The sequence below is a fragment of the Neopelma chrysocephalum genome, unplaced genomic scaffold (assembly GCF_003984885.1).
Source record: "Neopelma chrysocephalum unplaced genomic scaffold, ASM398488v2 Primary Assembly neopelma1_119, whole genome shotgun sequence".
Classification (NCBI taxonomy): Eukaryota; Metazoa; Chordata; class Aves; order Passeriformes; family Pipridae; genus Neopelma; species Neopelma chrysocephalum.
Window position 1 is genome coordinate 4,694,091 of NW_020897781.1, and position 18,360 is coordinate 4,712,450.

The 18,360-nt window shown below is 44.0% G+C and overlaps 1 protein-coding gene across 1 annotated transcript; it reads right to left on the reverse strand.

Annotated features, from left to right (window-relative positions):
- Positions 1-4,686: 4,686 nt before the first annotated feature.
- NPEPL1 (aminopeptidase like 1) lies at positions 4,687-17,943 on the reverse strand. Its single transcript, XM_027697227.1, has 12 exons — positions 17,766-17,943; positions 16,713-16,898; positions 15,415-15,585; positions 13,008-13,097; positions 12,266-12,347; positions 11,926-12,068; positions 11,292-11,369; positions 8,743-8,843; positions 7,990-8,113; positions 7,136-7,312; positions 6,364-6,474; positions 4,687-5,583 (listed from the first exon to the last, which is right to left on the reverse strand). Exons 1-12 carry the CDS (start codon positions 17,913-17,915, stop codon positions 5,425-5,427), a joined length of 1,572 nt encoding a protein of 523 aa, XP_027553028.1. The 5' UTR covers positions 17,916-17,943; the 3' UTR covers positions 4,687-5,424.
- Between the last annotated feature and the right edge of the window lie 417 nt (positions 17,944-18,360).

The following is an 18,360-nucleotide window of genomic DNA, read 5'->3' on the forward strand; positions in this document are numbered from 1 at the left end:
TACAATGAATGTCCTTCAGTTAGAGTGGATTAGCAAGGACACGAGACTTCAAATGTTTTGTTCATGGACTGTAGACAATTCATTGACTTGAAAATGAGAACTAAATTGAGTAAAAAGAAAAAATATTTATTCATCCTAAAGTTTCACTGGCTTTCAGAGCAAGATTTGCTTCCAGAGCTTCAAACCATTAAGAATGTCTGTTGGAACCATCCCCTATACTTAAAAAGTCTGCAGATTCCTCTGAGAATAATTATAGCTCAAAAATCCAGCTAATTTGGTTTCTTTACCCACACCTCTAGATAACAGTAGCTGTCAAATATTATCACAGTTTGGATTTTTTCCCTGGACCACTAAATTACATTGTGCCATCAATGCAGAAGAACCATTTGTTCTGCCAAATACTGTTGGGGTTGATGGTGGCTGGCTCTGTGCACTTTGATCTCATCCAGTTGCTGCTTTGTTACTGCATTGGTCAATCCTGAAGGTAGAATTCCATTCATGCAGAGAGGAATTTCCCCCCCCCGAATTGTGATGCATGTTTGCAGTTAAATTAAGTGATGTTCAATGTATTTTGTCTCACCTTTTTTTATAAATCCAAAGTTTACTTTTTTGCTTTAGGAAATACAACCTCAGCATCCAAACTTTGTTTTGAAGGTGCAGCCTGGGATAGTGGAAGGTGTCCCTGCCCACGGCAGGAGGTTTGGAACTAGATGGTCTTTAAGGTCCCTTCCAACCCAAACCCTTCCATGATTCCCCCTTCCTTCATGGAGGACTGGTCCAATTCTAAATAATTCCTCCATGAGTATTTCAGACACATGGTCTCCTCTCTGGCAGCCTCCCCTACGCTAAATTCTCTCTGGTGCCTGGAACAGCTGCTTATTCCTCCAGCTTGGGCCTTTGAGATGTAAATAGTGTAATCCGACTTCAAGAGGCAAGGAAATATTAGCAGAATTTAATGTAAATATTGTATAAATCATCCCAAAATAGCACGGCCACGGGATCAGCCAAAGACACTAACTGAAAGTTAAACAGACTAAGTAAATATAGACTAACTATATTCCCCTCCTGGAATTGCCTCTGGAATGGATCCAGACAGGAAATAGGTTAAAATGCAGTCTTGTGGCAGCGATATTAAAAAGCCATTGGCCCGTTTGGTGACATTTATAATGAATTTTATGTACTCCATACATTTTTAATACATGCCGAGTTAAATATTATCAAATCTATAAAAAGATTATGGAAAAAATGTCTGGTTTCATATGGGTGGACACTGCCTGGAACTCTCTCTGTGGGTTTTGTGTGAGAGAAGTGTTTGAGAGAGAACATGAAAGAGAAAAATAAAAATCCCCACGCTGCAGTTTTGGAAAACTATTACTTGTCCATCCAGAGCCCAGAAATCATCACGTATCAAGGCAACAGAATTTCCAAGACACAAACCACAATAGGGACTAAGGACTGAGATGTAATAATTCCATCCCTTACACAGGCAAAGGGAGAAATATCAATTTCATTGTCTGATGTGACTTTGAGCAGCTTCTGGGTCAGTGCAGTGGAAGTACAAAAGGACTTTTTTCCTGTATGGATGCTTTTCCAGCAGGTCCCTAATCTTGCTGTAGCAAACATGACAAATAGGAGCTTTGTGCATAGGTGTTAGAAGATAAAAGGTACTCTGACTCATCTAGAATAGTCGTCTTGGAATACAGGTGCTTGTCTTGATGTCCAAAAGACTATTTTCCAAGGAACTACTTTGTCCAAATTGTCCACATGACAAACAGGACAGGATTTCCTGCCTCCTGCTCTCACACTGTTCCCAGACACAGCAGGAGGTGTCTATGATCCCTCCACACCCAGCATGGCTCAGCTACCCTGCAGATTCAAACCAGAGGCTGCAGGTAAAGTCCAGCACACCCAGAGGGAACCCAGATGGGTCTGGACTAACACAACCTTAACGACAGAAAAGGCCTTTCCTGCAGTGAAGAAAACATCACAGGCAGGTTTTTGACTGACTGAGCACCAACTCCACTTTGACAAGCAAACCAGCAGATCACCCTTGTCCTCCCCCCCAAGTCTGCCACAAATTCACACAAACTGCTGCCCAGAGCATCAGCCCCCAGAGCTTGCTGGCCATGGTAGAGGCACTTCCTCACTCACCTGCTGCCTGTGTCAGCTTCCACAGCACCATCCTCAGGTAAGAGCAGCTCCAAGGAGGAAATAACATCTCCTGAAGGAGCATATCCACTTGTGATTAATCATCAACCTCCTCTTATAAGTGCTGGGCTCACAGCTGCAGTGATTTAAGCTCTAAGACCTACAAAACAACCTAGAGAGGCACTCCCTGGCTCTTGTGCTGCTCTGTGACCCTGCTGTAACCTCATGTGGTTGCTCAGAAGGCACCTGAGGAGTGGGAGGACATCTGGGAACCTGGAGTTTGGGAGTCCCCAAGTTTCAGTTCTTTAATTCAACACTAAGTTGACCTTTGGCAGCTCCCTGAGCCCTGTTCTGCTTTGGAAGGGTTTGTCCAGGGCTCTCCACAGAGTGGAGGACCCAAGGCCCAGCAGTTCACAAACATCTGCAGGTGCACCCTGCCCAGAGTAGGAGTGTTTCTATTTTAAGTTGCTTAAGTGGTGCCAGAATACACTTCAAGTGCAGTCACCTAAATCCAGAGGTCAACCTCTGGTGTCTGGAACAGTTTCCTGTAAATAACTGCTGTTCTGTCACATGGAAGGGCCTGTGGAGCTGTTTGTGTTAGTGCTGGTGGAACACAGCTAGTAAAGACATGGATGCCTTGAGCACCCTGCTCACCTCTGGCCACGCAGGGATTAGCAGTGGGTGGCAGCTGCAGAGGACAAAATCCAGCTCTGCTGCTCGACATGGGCTTATTTCTTATTTTGATAACTATCCCACATATGAATTTCTACATATTTGCTACTTCTAAGGCAGTTTTGGGATCTCCCTTTTCGTAAATTGCTTCCAGGTCTCACACCAAGATGCTTCAGGGCAAAACTGTCCAGCACCTGGAACTAGAAAAGTAAAACCAGGTGGTGGAAGTTCTTGAAGGAACTAAAATTCTACTCTTTAGGGGTCAAGAGACACTGTGAACTTAATAGGAATGATCCCAGTGCAAGCCCTGTGAAACACAGAAGAGAGAGAACCATTTAATTGGTAAAGACAGCTCACAAATCACTGTCTTGTGTAGGTCTAAAGCTTGTGCTCTAGAGAACAGACCTTTTATCAAAACAGAAGGAGATAATAATGTACATCAGGAACAGCAGGAAATTTTATTACAGATTTGAAAAAAAAGATATTTGACTTTTATTTTGTATCTCTGAAACAAAGGAAGGATCAAACGTTTTTATTATTAGGCGTTGAATTATTTATTTTACTCTGCTTAAGCAAACTTAAGCTGGTTTTCAGTTTTTGATTTCCCAGAAAATTATCCCATTTGCTTTTCAGGTATTTCATAATAGATTTCCTCATTATGAGGTATTTCTTTTTAAAAATGGCTTCTATTAAGTGCGTTCCAAATTAAATCCAGTAGAATTATATGCCTTGAGACACAGTAAAATGGAAGAATATGATTATCAGCCATCTAAATTGAACTTCTCTGCTATCATTCCGTGAATAACATTAGAATTTAGCCTCATGCCACAAAGCCAAAGTTACTTTTTATGTAAAAATCTGGCAAAACACTACATTTCAAAATTAGAATTGATTTATTTGAAGAGTGTTCCTACAAGACGGGCACTGAAGACTTGATTTCAGAGCACAGAAATGAGAACATGTTGCCATTCGCTTCAGTGCTCAGCAATGAAAACAACTTCATCAACACATCTCCCACAGCAGTTTTTGGTGGGATATGCTTTATCCCAAGTGTCCAGAATAACCAAAGGCAGAACTCATTTAGATATAAATCTCTTAAAACTATGCTCAAGTGGGCCAGGGAACCAGAACAGCAAGGGAGAAACAAATAAAAGAAGTAATGAAATTCTGGTGGGTTTGTTTCATTTAGTTTTTGAAGTTACGTTCTGTCTAAGAATCAAATAGGGCCAGAATAGAATGAAACTTGTTTCTTCTCCCTTCTGCATCAAGCTTTCCATGAAGTCTTTAATCAGGAAGACCAATTCCTAAGCCAGATGTGTATCCCACTGTAGGAACTCCAGTAAAACCAACACCAGTTCTCTAGAGATCCCCTCTGACACAAGGAAAGGTAAAATCCATCCCAGCTCAGCTTGACTTCACCTGCAAAGCAGCCAACTGTGTGCTGGGGAGATTTTTCACCATTGACACTGGTGGGGAGCCAAGGAATGTTTCCAAAGGCTGACGCTGGAACCACGGGACAGGGACTCGGTCGCTCCGTTCCCGGCGCTGCCGCTGACGTGACACAAACTGGGACAAGTCACTTCCCGAGGTGTCCCAGCCAAACCAGTGCCCGTAAGCAAACTGTGACTGGCTTGCACAGACACTCACTCTGTGCATCCCCAGCTGCTGCTGAATCCAACAAATGCGGTGAATCAGTCAGTTCCCCAGAACTGCCCCCAGCTGCTCAGTGGAAGCTGTTCCTCTCTTAGGCCTGGTTTGGGATGTGAGTGCTGGGAAGAGGAATGTGGACGGAGGAATGACAGCACACACAAACTCTTGGAGCACTCAGTGTTCTCGGAAATGTAAATAACACCACGAAACACCACATGGGATATGTAAGCTTCTTTAATAATAATAAATTTATGAAGTGGCAGGAAGCCACCACTTTGTAAACCGATTTTACTCAATCACAGTCCCTCTATTGTTTTCCTCATTTAACGTGAATACATTCTGTAATTTGTATGTGAAACAACTACACAGAGATATGTTCTGAACCCCTCTTGCTGATTTCACTGGTCAGAAAAACATTAAACATGCGGAAACAGCACCTTATTAAAACTATAGGCCTTTTCTCATTACATCTCCTTTTCCTAAGCTAAAATGTCTCTGAATAAGCCAAATCTAGAGTTTTTTTACCTTGTCCTGTGTTCTGAGATGTAGAGGGGCCTGCAGAGACGTCTGATAAAACCTCACATATAATAAGTAATTCAGAAGGCTTTGTAAGCAATAGCTGCAGTTGCTTCTTCAGACTAGAGAGAGCTTCTCATGCATTAATGCACTTAGTTAGGTTTTGTGAGGAGCTCAGAGGAGGACATGCCCTCTTCCTGATACAGTTAGTTGAGCCTGGACTCTGCACCACTGATATTGTTCAGCAACTGTGTGCACCAATAATTTAAAAAAAAACAATACATCAGGCTGTTCTTATCAGAAACAAATAATAAATCTTATCATGATAGTAAAAAAAAAAAAAATGGCAATTTCTGATGTGTGACATTTTCATTGCTTGAGAATGAATCAGTGCAAAGTGAGGTAACCCACACCCCCATCCCTCGGGGCTGGGGCGCGTTAAACCAGGCGCCGTCTCTTGGAATCCCTCTCCATGTCTTCAGTGGGAGAGTCTCCATTGCACCCAAGAGGAGACACCAAGTTTAGCAAAGGGTCTTCAGATGCCCCTCCAAACAGGGACAGCAACAAAGCCACGCCATAGCCAGTAGCTCGTTCACCCTAGAACAGAACCAGAACCACACAGTTCGTACCTCAGATTGTATGAACTGAATTTAGTTTTAATTTACCCCCTCACTCAGTCAGAGGAATGATGGTGAAGAGCCACAGCCAACACTCAGGGTCCCTGGCAGGCCTTGTGCTGCTGTATCCTCACTGCTACTGGAATCTGTCCTGGCTGGATTAACCCAACACATCAGCTGATTCACATGAGAACAGAGCTCACACTGACTTGAGCCTGGATTTACACCAGCATTGTTCAGGGCAGGGAATCTTCCACCCAGGCTGAGTATGGATTTGGAGCTGAAGCTGAATAAACTGGGTTTAAAAAAAAAGGAGGCAGAGGGAGTAAATTGGCTTGGTTTTTAGGAAAAAAAAGAATATACACAAGTTCCATCAAAGGGAGGAGGGGAAACCCCCAAGAGGGAACACGTTTTCTATGCTGCAGGTCAGCAGGCAGGATGATCAACTCTGGTCAATCATCTTAAAACAACATGGGTGAAAATGGAAGGCTGGGATTACTGCCATGAACAGAAAGCAGGCAAGTTGTCAAAAGTCTACAATGTTAAAGATGCTGCTGATTAAAGCGTCTGTCAGAATATTTTTAGAACCAAAATGAAAAATACAAACAGATGAAACTACCAAACCAAAGAAATTCGCAACGGAGACGACGAGTCAGCTTTTCCCAAGAACTCTTCTCCTCCTATTTCTGTCCCTCTGAACTGGATGGACACAACTCAGAGCCCCTGCAGGTGTCTTTACCCACCACATGAACATACTCACTGCGTGCACGGGCGCAGCAATGTCTATATGGACCCAGACACCAGGCCAGTCGAAGCCGATGTGGGAAGCAATGAAGAGCCCGGCACAGGAGCTTGGAGTATTGTCTCTGTCCTGCAGGAACAGTAAACACACAGTTGGTCTTGTAAGAAAAGAAAATGGCAACGGTTCATTCTGCCTACAGAAAAGGCAGTTATGCAAATCTTGTTCAAAGCTTAATCAATGGCCCTAAACCAAACCATTTATGCTGTAAATCCTTTGCTCTGTCCCTGGTAGCAGTCCCTGCTCAATTCCTGCTCTGCCCACGCTCCTTCCTGCAGTGTTGTTGGAACTTAACTGCACATTGTAACTCTCGAATGCAGCAAAAGCAGCTGCAGCAATTCCTGAGGTCTCTGTCCTCAATTTCCTGGTTTCTGCATTCCCAGTTACAGCCTCTGCTGGTTATGCATGATCTGAGGAATACATGTCTTAACTTCCTAAATGGTCTCCATCCAGGAATGGATTCATTTAGGGCCATGTTTAACAGGCAAGCAGCACAAAGACACCTTTGCAGCAGAGCACCCCGTTTAAAACTGACACTGAATATCACTGCAGCCACATACAGCCTGCAAAGCCCCAGGGAAAAGGCCCTGAAGTCCAGAACAATATGGCCACTTCTGAAAGATTAGAACCCTCAGGAAGAGCTTCCAGCCAGCTACCAGCAGGCCAGCACACTGCCCAGAAAACATACATTTTTATGTAATAAAGAAATTTAAAAGAAAAAAATAATTCTTACTGCCACAGAGTTCTTCATATCAGCTACAGCAGAGGTAAATTCACTGAAGTGGAGCTCAGGGCAATACACCAGAGGATGGACCAAGTCTCCACAGTTCCTGCCAGCTTTAACACAAGCCTTTTCCCACTCTTCATTATTGGTAAGGACAGCAGCATGGTACTTTCCTGTAGCAATTCCCTAGTGAGACAAGAGACAAAATCAGGAAGAAGTCACCTTAATGGCACCGGGCAGGATAATTCTGTACTGTTCTCCCTCACCATCAAGAGCTGCTTTCCATCTAACAAAACCACCAAGAAAAAATGGCTCAGAACTACTCCACAATAAATTAATGCTACAAAGACATTGTAGCTCCTGCTGAATCTTTTAAATTTTCTGAAAATCCATTCTGTGGTGAAACAGTCTTCATTTGTATGTCCTATTCAAATCACTGTCCCAAGAACATATTTATTTGTAATTGCTGAGCAAGCAAACTCTATCACTTTGCAATTATTCATCCTTAGAAATAAAATTAAATACGAAACAAATTATAAATAAAAAATCTAAAATGCACACACAGAGGATACCTCAGCAATGTGTGTCCATCACAGTTTGAATGTAACATCCTCATTAATTGGAAAGGTTGCTTCCTTCCAAACACACAAAACCCAGAAGCGACTAACAAATCATTTTTCCAGCATGAAAATGATGGGAAAGGATTCAATTCAAAGGATTGATGTTTACACCAATATATGCAAAATTCACGCTTCTAAAATTTGCCACCATTTCTCCTCCTGATATGAACACCAGTTCATTCTGTAGAAAATTACACCACAAGAATAACTGCTCCCTGCCCAGCAGCCATTCCGGGTCAGCACCTGAGCTCCAGTAAGAGTGGCCATGTCCAGGATGATGTCAGCTCCAAGATCTTTGCATGCATAAGCTACTCCATCAGCCAGTATCAGTCTGCCTTCTGCATCAGTGTTATTGATTTCCACAGTTCTAGGAGCAAGAGAGAGGGCATTTAAGACAAGAGTGCTTCAGGCTGGGAGTTAAGACTCACCTGCCTGGACTAGAACACTGGAGGAGAGCAGAGTCAAACACAGTGTGCTTTCTTATTTGACCCTGACAGTCTGTACAGCTGCTTATTCCCCAGCTCCAAGCATCCAGAGCACACGTGGAAAAGGGATATGACAGTACTGTCCTCATGGCAGGGTCTACTTGCTGAGCCTGTGTGATGCTCAGCATGTTGAGCTGGGATTCTACAAATTACTGCCACAGAGGTCACATACTCTGCTTAAAAGAGATTCTGATCCAGTGGTAACCTGTGACTGAGACAACAAGGACTACAGATGGATACAGAAAACTGGCTGTACTACAAAAAAACACCTAAATTTGAGTGACCTAAGGAATCAGCTCATGATACACATGTACTTTGCTATGTATTTACACACCCAACAGAAAACTCTAAGCACACTTAAAACTCACTACTATGGCTGTCTGAAACACTATCATCAATATTTAGGGAAGCTGATTAGGGGCAGGTTCACCATTTACGTGGCTCTCAGATAAACAGAACCAAAAATCATGTTTGCTCTCAGCTTCTGGGAAAAGGACAGACACAATCTTACTTTCCAGAGTAAAGAACATGAATGTCATCAGGTCTTGTTGCCCGTGGTCCGACTGCGTTCTCGGCCAGACAAAAAACAGCATGAAGATTGTCTTTAAAACCCTGTAAAACCATGGGAGAGAAATGGCTTTTGAGTCACATCAAGCTAATTTATTTGGACTGAAATCAATGAGGGATTATGACTTCTTGACAAAAATGCCACTAATTTCATGGGAAATCTGTGTTTCTTTGTCATTTTTTTTCATGTATCATTCCTGCTGGGAGGCACACAGCATCTTCAACCTGTTTTTTTTCCCCTTAGCCTGCCTTCTTCTGGTATATCTCATACTGGTTTGCTTTGGTTTAAAATCAATTATGGATGATATTTTAAAATGAATGATGATTTTGTTACTTATGCAGTAGTTGTATTGTGTGGAGGGATCCTGGAACAGACAGGGAGACAGCAGCCTTTAACAAATGAAAACACAATTCCTCCTCAACTGGGATAGTTAGCCCTAATAACATTAGATACTGAGGGAAACCAGGGCCAGTTTTACTGTTAATCTCTTGATAAAAGTCCCTGGCTGAAGGAATCTGGGCTTCCTGAACCAGCTCATGTTCTGAAGTCTAAAGGGCAAATGCATCAATCAAAACCTTCCAAAATAATGGGCAGCATCTGGAAGCCAGAAAGTAACTTTGCAGTTTCTCATCCAGTCAAATGGGCTGGTGAGACAACCTTCCATCCAGGACCCTCTGCTCTTCCAAAATGGTCTGTGCTGCAACCCCCCACTCTGTTCACAGTATCTCACTGGACTGCACTGAACTTTCCTCCTCCTAGAGAGACGTGAAAATCTGTATCAGTTGCCCTTTCCTGAATCTCATTCTGCCTGTAGCTCTCCAAAAGCAGGATTCACTGTGTTAACATGCAGGATCAAGAAAGAATTCAAAAATTTGAGTGTTTTTCTCTTCTCCATTGTGTTAGAAAACTCACAATAGATGAAATGCATGTTTCTAGGAAAAGAAAAAATCACTTGCTGAATTTTACTATCCAAAGCCTTTTAAAACCACATTGTGAAACTGCTGAGCAGCATGCAGGCAGGTATTTTCTGAGGATGGATAATAACCTCTGCCCCTCTTCCCACTGAGCTTGCTATCCAACACCCATTTCCCAATTCAGTCTCTGTGACAAAGCATAGCTCATTTAAACCTCTTCCAGCTTTTATCCTTAAAATCATTTTAAAAACCCAGTTTTGAAACAGTAACAAGAACAAATTCTTCCCACTGCCTATCTGAACACATTTTCTGCAGGGATGACATTAACAGGTCTTCTTACATGAGGTTGTAAAATTAAGCACTGAGCTCATTCTTTTGTTTTTACACATAAAGGCACAGATTCTCCAGGCTCAGTTGGCCCAATTCACTATTACAGGAATTGTATATGAAATGACAGATCACCTGCATCCACATCTGCTGTGATTGTGAATGGACTTCTCTCAGTGCAGATAATCACACACAAAACTGCTCTGGAAACAAGACTGAATCACTGAAACAACAACATCCATGGCTTTCCCAGACTCTCCCAAAGCCCTGTGTAAGTTCCAGCTCATGTCCCTTGCAAACCTGTAATTTAACTTTCTGAAGGACTTAATTATGGCAAGGTAGTCGTTCTGCCTAAGATGCAGCTCACACATCTGTTTTCAATTTTAATTCTCTGCAGATAACTGCGAAGTTTACAATCTTTCCACATCAAACATGCTGCCAGGGCCAAGGCACAGAGCTAAACTATTGGGAAATGGGAATTTGGCACTGATCAGCCCCTGGACGAAGCTTCCATCAGATCTATGCATTAATCTGCAGCAGTAAATATTCTTTGAACTTTGGATACTCCTTGGAGGCAAGAGCTGCTCTGTCAGCAAGACTCAGTCATTGGATTTGTGGGGAGGGCAGAGTTTTATTGGCAGCAGCCACTTTTCCCCAGATCATATTGTTAAAGTGCAATATGCATTTTTTAAATTCTTCATATTTCAATACCTGGCTTCTTCTCAGCTCCCCCACTACTTTCTGACCACAGAAGCAAACCAACCAGCAGCTCCTGGTGAGACTAGAGCTGCCATTTCCCCAGCAGGTTAATATTAGACCTGGCACAGGATTTGGAACATGGAAAGACTTCATATCCCAGAGTTGCTCATCCCCTTCTTTGCTAAGGTGACGACAGCTGCCCCAAATCCCACAGCTTAAACAAAATCAGCACTGGATAACTCAAGTAAAGATCTGATTCAAGGAACTAGAAACCACTCAGTCCACAGAACCAACTCTGAAATTCAAGAGAGACTCTTGAAAAAAAAAAAATCAGCACTCAAGGAATTTCTCACAATTCTCAAGATCCCAGCAAAGATGTGAAATATTTTCCTGAAATAGCAGAGAGAGCAGGGTGGCTCCAGCTCACTCACAGCAGTGTCAGGTCAGACCTTCAGGATTAGACCGGCCTCCATATCTGGGAATACATCCAAAAGCCAGACTGCTCCTTGGCAATGCTGGGATACATGATATCAATTAACACATTTTACTTACTTGTTTTACAGTGGCTTTGAAGGCACCCAAAATAGCAGCTGCTCCACCACAGTCTCGTTTCATTCCAGGCATAGTAGTCTGTTTAAACAGAACCATAGAATATTTTTTTCTCTTTAAAAGAGAATTTCACAGTAATGCCTGCTAGAACTAGTGTTTCTGATGCTTCTGTGACTCTGGTTTTGACAGTGCTCAGCTGCAGCAGAAACAAGGAACATGTGCATCTATTTATTGGTGGATCTGGCCTTAGAACTGAAAAATACTAAACCTCTGCTGCTAATTAGTTAGAAAAGTAAAATTAAAAGGGTTGTTTACAAGTTTCACACTGAGGCTAACTCCAGTGGGTTTTAGTTTAATCTCTGAAATCAGAAATTAAACATCTCTGTTTCTAGCTTTCTCCTAGCAGTGGGCAACATTTAAAGGGCAAAATATCAGGTTGCTATTTAATTGCTCTGTAAAGTGTTCCTCGAATCCCATTTGGTCTTCACCCCTAATAGTTTGTGTCCATATGCATGAGAGTAGATCAAGCCTTTACTCAAAAAAATGTCCTCTGGTTTCCTACAGACATTAACTGAATTATTTTCATCAGAAAACAACACTGTAAGTGAAGGCAGCAGCAGAACAAGTGTTTCTGTACCTTTCCCTTAATGCTGAGTCCTCCAGTGTCATACACAATACCTTTGCCCACCCAAGCAATGGTCTGTGTTGCACCATCTGGAGTGTGACTGAGAACTGCCAGGGCTGGAGGATGCAGAGCTGCCTTGCCAACTCCATAGATACCTGGAAAACAGAGAATTAAACCATTGGTGGGGAAGAAAGACTGTGGGGAGCACCTGTGGCTGTTTGCTGTAAAACATCCTGGAATATTATGGGCGATAAAATTGTTTAAAAAATGTGCAAATAAAATATTACATTGGAGATGGCAAAACATTCCAATTAAATGCTAGGAAAAAAGTGGAATATTCAACAAGATATACCTCCAAAGCCTCTCTCTTTCAGCTCCTCATCTCGGATAATGGTAGGAGTAATCCCAAGATCCTTGCCAACTTTTTTGATTTCCTTAATCATTGAAAGAGAAAGGACATTGTCAGTCAGTCATCAGGACACATTTGTGCCTTTCCACAAGTATGGGTACCCAATTAAAGGGTTTGTGTGATTTTTGCATGCATACACATACAAACATTGACAGTTTTGGAAGTGGTGTAGGTTTTCCAGTGGCCTAATTCCACTGAGACATCCTTGACTTACTATGGCATGAAATACAAATTTGACCTTTAAGCTCTGCCAGTAAAAGAAATCTTCAGAGGTAAAGGCCAACTGTTCACTCTGATCATGATGCAATAGGACAGGAATAATTTCATTCTCAACAGCTTTACTGATCCTTATGATAAAGCTCATTTGGAAATATGTCAACTGTCCCATAATTTCAGAAACTCTTATCACCATTAGGCTTAAGACAAGAAGTCAGTGTATAACCAAATCAAGAACTCCTGTCTTCTGCCTCCCAGTGTACTGTCCAAGCTGCACACTCTGCCTCTTTCCAACTTTGCAAAGTTCTACAAAATGTTAAAGGCCAAAGAAACAGCCTCAGCATCTCTAGTTTGATGTGCTTCCCACTGCTGACATACAGGTTCTGCTAGGAGACAGCTACAGTAGGTTTAGATTACTGTAGTCTAGACTTACAATTAGTAACTCTTACTCATCAGGTGCATTACCCACCTCCAGGAAGTTATCTGTGTTCATCTCATTGCACGGGGTGTCCACGATCCGAGCAGCCAGCCTGACTCCCTCTGTAGCACTTGCCAGGCACTACAGAAAGAAGGGAGGACACCTGAGAAGGGGCCTTGGCTTGGCTGGGTTTTGGCACAGCTTTGCATTTAGCCCTGTGCAGCCAACACCAGATGTGTGGTTCCTCTGGAGCACATTAATGCTTAACTGCAAGCACCAAAGGCACTGCAGAGTATTAAATAATGTTAACCAAGCTAACCATTACTTTTTGTATGAGTCAAACTTTTCCATGTGCTCTAATTTCTAAGCCACTGTGTTCCTTCCCCCAGTGAACTGATATTGCAAAATTAGTAGACTTCTCCACTATCAGACCAGGAAGGCAATGTGAGGTGGAGGAAAGAGATATAAGAGGAAGCTAATTCAGGAAGTCACAATGAGCTTATGGGCTGCTCAGGTTGGAAGCCTGCAGAGATTGTGTAATCTGCAACATGGGAAACTGCAGAGCTTGTACATGGCAGGCAGAGTGGCTGAGGGCAATAGAGATTACTAAAGCAACACATTCTATATGGCAGGCCCATGGGAAATGTGGAATATTTTATATTTGTGTTAAACATGTCTGTATCTGTTTCCTCATCCCTGTGGCAAAATGGTCTGACCTTCACCTGGACTGAGTAAAAACTTATCTGGGCAAGAGTGGGCAGAATCAAAATGATCAATGGTGAGCATGCCAAAGCCGTTTCCTTCAAGAAGGTTCCTTCTGGCAAAAAAAGGACAATGGGGACACAAAGACACTAAGCTTCAACTTTTAACCCCCATGAATCAACAACTTGAAGCTGTAAGACTAGGGGGAAGGAAATTCTGTGCAAGCTCTGCAGGAGCCACACTACACTGAAGACCACACACAGCAGATGGGCAAGTCAAGATGGGTTTCACAGGAACCTGAGGTGTTGGACAGTCACTTGTGCTGAGGTACCCGAAGTTTGGCTTGGCCAGAACAGCCTAAGGACTCCACACATTTTGTATCTCAGCAGACTCATAAACCTTGGCTTGCTTTGGAATGGTGCCCGATTCCCTACAATTACTTTTGATTGCTTCACTTTCCCTAAAGGGATAAGGACCTCCTCAGGAGCCAAGCTTGGTCTGGAGTGATTCCCTCTTAAGGCCATGCAGGTAAATGGAGGTGATCTGACCCAAAGGCCAAGCCCCAGGGGAACAGCAGGACTTACAGAAATGAGCTGTGCCTGTGTTTGTGCTTCCAGGGTACTCTAGAGAACCTGGATAATGGCAGCCTTTAATAAGTCCCTTGTAAAACTATGACAATCCCTGCTAGTCCTCACCATAAAATCTCCTGGACAAAGCAATAGATGTAAAATACAAGTGTCAAGGGAGAGGTTTAGATAAAAACATCCTACCACATGCCTCTTCCGTGTTCTATATTAGCTCCCTGGTGCTGGTTGAATTTAGGGGGTGCAAACTCAGCTTGGAGGAAGCCAGTCGTAGTTTTGGCATTGACATCAAGGGGAAGAACAGGAGGTAGAAATAGCTGCAGCTTCAATTTAAAAATAACCCAAGTGGTTTGGAATCTACCTATCTGAAGGAACTATTTCTGACACCAGTGAACTGCTTTTTCTGATTTGGGGCATGAAAAAATTGTGTGATCAACAGTTGTACTCACAGTATGCCTGTCTCTGCCACTTTCCTGAAAAATGGTCTGGCACCCTTTGCTGGGGCCAAATCAGTTCACAGAGTAAGGATCAAGTACAGAGGAAAAGATACTGAATAAAAAAGTACCCTAAAGCTGCAATTCTGTGAATTTCAGATGCAGCAACACCATATCCTTTGTCAAATCCACTGCCTAAACTTTTATGGGATTTGTACAGCCTCACTGATCAGCTAAGGCAGCATCCATCTGTACTGAAGCACAGAACCTTGAAACACTGAATAGGGAACTCCCTAACAGCTTAACAGCAAACCTTGGAATAATTTAAGTTTATGGATCTTGAAGAGGACCAAAGAAAGGGAGAAGCCCATGCACTGAAGACAATGTAATATTAAAGGCTAAAAATACATTATTTGCATCTATGATATACATACTTCCTTGTGCTATTTGTTTGGTGTTTTCCACCTCTGAAATCTAAATTCCAAATAATATCTTCAGCCTTTGCTGCACTAATATTTCAATATTGCTACAAGTAATAGTTCAATATTTGTCCTCATAGGTGCTGTGAATGGATCCATTTCAAGGAACTTTGACCTAGGATAATGTATGACTTTAGATACAACACCTATTCCACATGTAGCTTGAGGCAGATGTATTTGTGCACGCAACAAATGGAAGGAAAAAAACATTTCAGGGAATAATGGGAAAAAATGACAGAAAAAAACACAAAAATCTTACTTTAAGTGTTGCCACTTCTATTGGTCCGTTGTTCTGTCCAACCAGGAAGAACTCCACCGTGACAGTTTTCTTCTCCGTGCGTCTGGAGGCGCTGGAGCGGTGTGTGAACAGCGGGAAAGCCCTGGCCAAGGCACAGGCAGAAGCGAAGACTTCAGACCTCTCACAGACCATCTGAAACACCAGCCAGCAGGGAAACACGTCAGACAACACCAGGGGATGTGGGAGACGGCATTTAAAAGGATCTGTTACCTGGGGTATTATTGGTGAAGAGGGAAAAATGGAGGTGGGTGGGAAATAACCGATCTCTGAGTCAAGACGCGCTCATTCGTCATGTTTTGCATGGATGAACAGACCCACACTGAACTGGTTCATTCCCATATGGAAATGAATTACACTGTTGGACTGTGTGGGAATTAGTACATCCTTATAAGGGAGCTGGACTGTTTTAATTACACTACTGCAATTAACACAGGTTAGCTAACAGATCAAGACAAAAAAAAAAGGCATGGGAACCACCAATATGTGCTCAAAACAAATGAAACAAAGACAAATTTTATGAGAATGTGGCTAATATTAACCCAAAAGCTTTTTAACAGGGAGAATATTTTTCTGAAGTTCATTACAGAAATTACCAATGGAAAGCAGTTTTAGCTAAACATTTTCAAATTAACACCAAGGGTAAAAATTAAGTAATTACTCTTGCAAATAAGTTTTTCAAGTGAAGAGTATAATTAAATTTTTTTACTGGCACAGATTGCATGAGTCTTCTCTGACAACCTACAGATCTGATATAATCCGGAGAAGCCATAGAAACAAATCAATTCATCAGGCTCATACAGAAGATGACCAACGCAGTCTAAGAGCTTGTCCTGCAAAGGACTCACACTTGAGCATTAGTTTGCATCAGGACTTTTAAAACTCATTGAATAACACAAACAAGGCACCTTTCACGGGTTATGTGATACACCCATTGCACCCTGCATCAATCTCCCAAAGCATTGTGCTAACATCATAAATTCCAGTTTGGAAAAAGCCACCAATGGTTCCCTTTGCATGGGCATTCCTAGTTGAAGATGTTCCATACATATCCAACCTTAATGCCCTCCAACTGCTTGAGCACGCCCAGGCTACTGCAGTCAGGTCTTGCTTACGTGTCAGTGCAAAACCACTTGTGTCAGTGTAATTACATCGGCAAAACGTGTCCACCTCCAGTCTCCTTGGAGACAGCTGAAATCCGGGGAAAGTGGAGAAAACACTCAACCAGACATTTCACCAGGGACATTTTAGCAGCCACTTACAACGATGCATCTGTTGACACCTCCCGGCAGGCAGTTTCTGACCAGGCGGGTGATGAACTGTGCCGCAGACGGGCTGTTGTGCCGGCTCACCCTGGACGGCAGCGCGGCCACCGTGGCGTAGTTCAGGTAGAGAGGGCAGCTGTCCGTGGGGTTGGGGTTCAGGGTGCTCAGAGCAGACTGCCATATCTGGGGGGGGGGAAAAGAAGAATTTAAAGACAAAGCACGGTGTCAGACTTTTCTCTCCATCTCGTTCCCACTGTAGGCACTCTTTTAATGACAAGGATTTCAGGTGCTGGAAACAAAGAAGCTGTGCGTGCACTTTAAAGTGCAAGACCCTCTGAAGTGAAAAGAAACAGGAAATTTGACAAACGTGTTTATTATCCAGAAAATACAAGCGTACTTTCCATTACAAGCATCTCTTCTAAGCCATATGAACCACAATTTAAAACCACATTATTTAGTGCAAAGGCTGCTTCAGAGCTTCAAGTTGAGACAGTTTTCCTACTGATAAATAGAAGGACTGATTTACCAGCCCTGAACTACTGTTTCACATAGCAATTTAATTAAAACCAAACTAACCCAATAAAGATAAATATTGTCATAAGAGACTAAGGAGAGCCCTGCAAAATAAAAACACCCCTTGCCAAACACCCAGCGACCTAAAAGCCGCAATGCCAAACGTTCATCATTTCACCACAAGCCATCACCACCACCTCAACAAACAGATCCGCAGCGGCTGAGGAGGGAGGGGGCTCTTAACGCCAACTGTGTCCCCTCGCAGGGGGCAACGCGCCTTCCCCCGCCGCGGTGGGCACGGGGGATGCGGGACCGGCTGCCCCGGGCGCAGCAACAGGCTCGGGCCGGACCCGCCGAGGATTCCCGGGGCTCCAGGCCGGGTCCCCGGGAATGTGGGCACCGCAGCAGCCGCGGGCCGGGATCCGCCGCCGCCCCACGCGGCCGCCGGGGCCGGGCGGACACGCGGCGCGGGGCCCGCGGGCGGTGCCGGGGCTCTGAGGGCTCTGAGGGGACGCGGCCCCCGCGGCGCGGCCTCACCTCCTCGGTGACCCGCGGCTGCAGCTTCCCCCGCAGCTGCGCCCAGGGCAGGCGGTGCAGGTTGTGCAGCTGCCCCAGCACGAGCAGCGGGCGGCTCTGCGGGTCCGCCTCGCCCGCGCTGGCCTGGAACTGCAGCTGCACGTTCGCCATCTTCCTGCCCGGCCCGGCCGCTCCGCCCCGCCCGGGCCCGGCTCCGCGGGGCGGGGACGCGCCGGGTCACGGGAGCGCCGGGACACGGCCCCGGGACAGCGGGCACGGCAGCGGGCATGGACCGTGCCTTTGAGTCAACTGAAATGGTTGGGTTTAAACGTACTACGGGTTTTATTCTATTATTTTTTTTAATATATTTGCCAAGCGCCTCCTGTTAATGTTTGGTCAGTAGGCAATTATCCTGGGAGACCCATCGGGTTCATCCCGTCCAGCTGCTGGCCCTGCACAGACACCCCAGCAATCCCACCCTGTGCCTGAGAGCGTTGTCCAAGCGCTCCCTGAACTTCGGTGCTGTGGCCACTTCCCTGGGGAACCTGATACTCGCTGATCTGCATCCAGGAAAGCCGGGAAGGTCCGAGTAACAGAAAGGGAGGAAAAGTGAAAC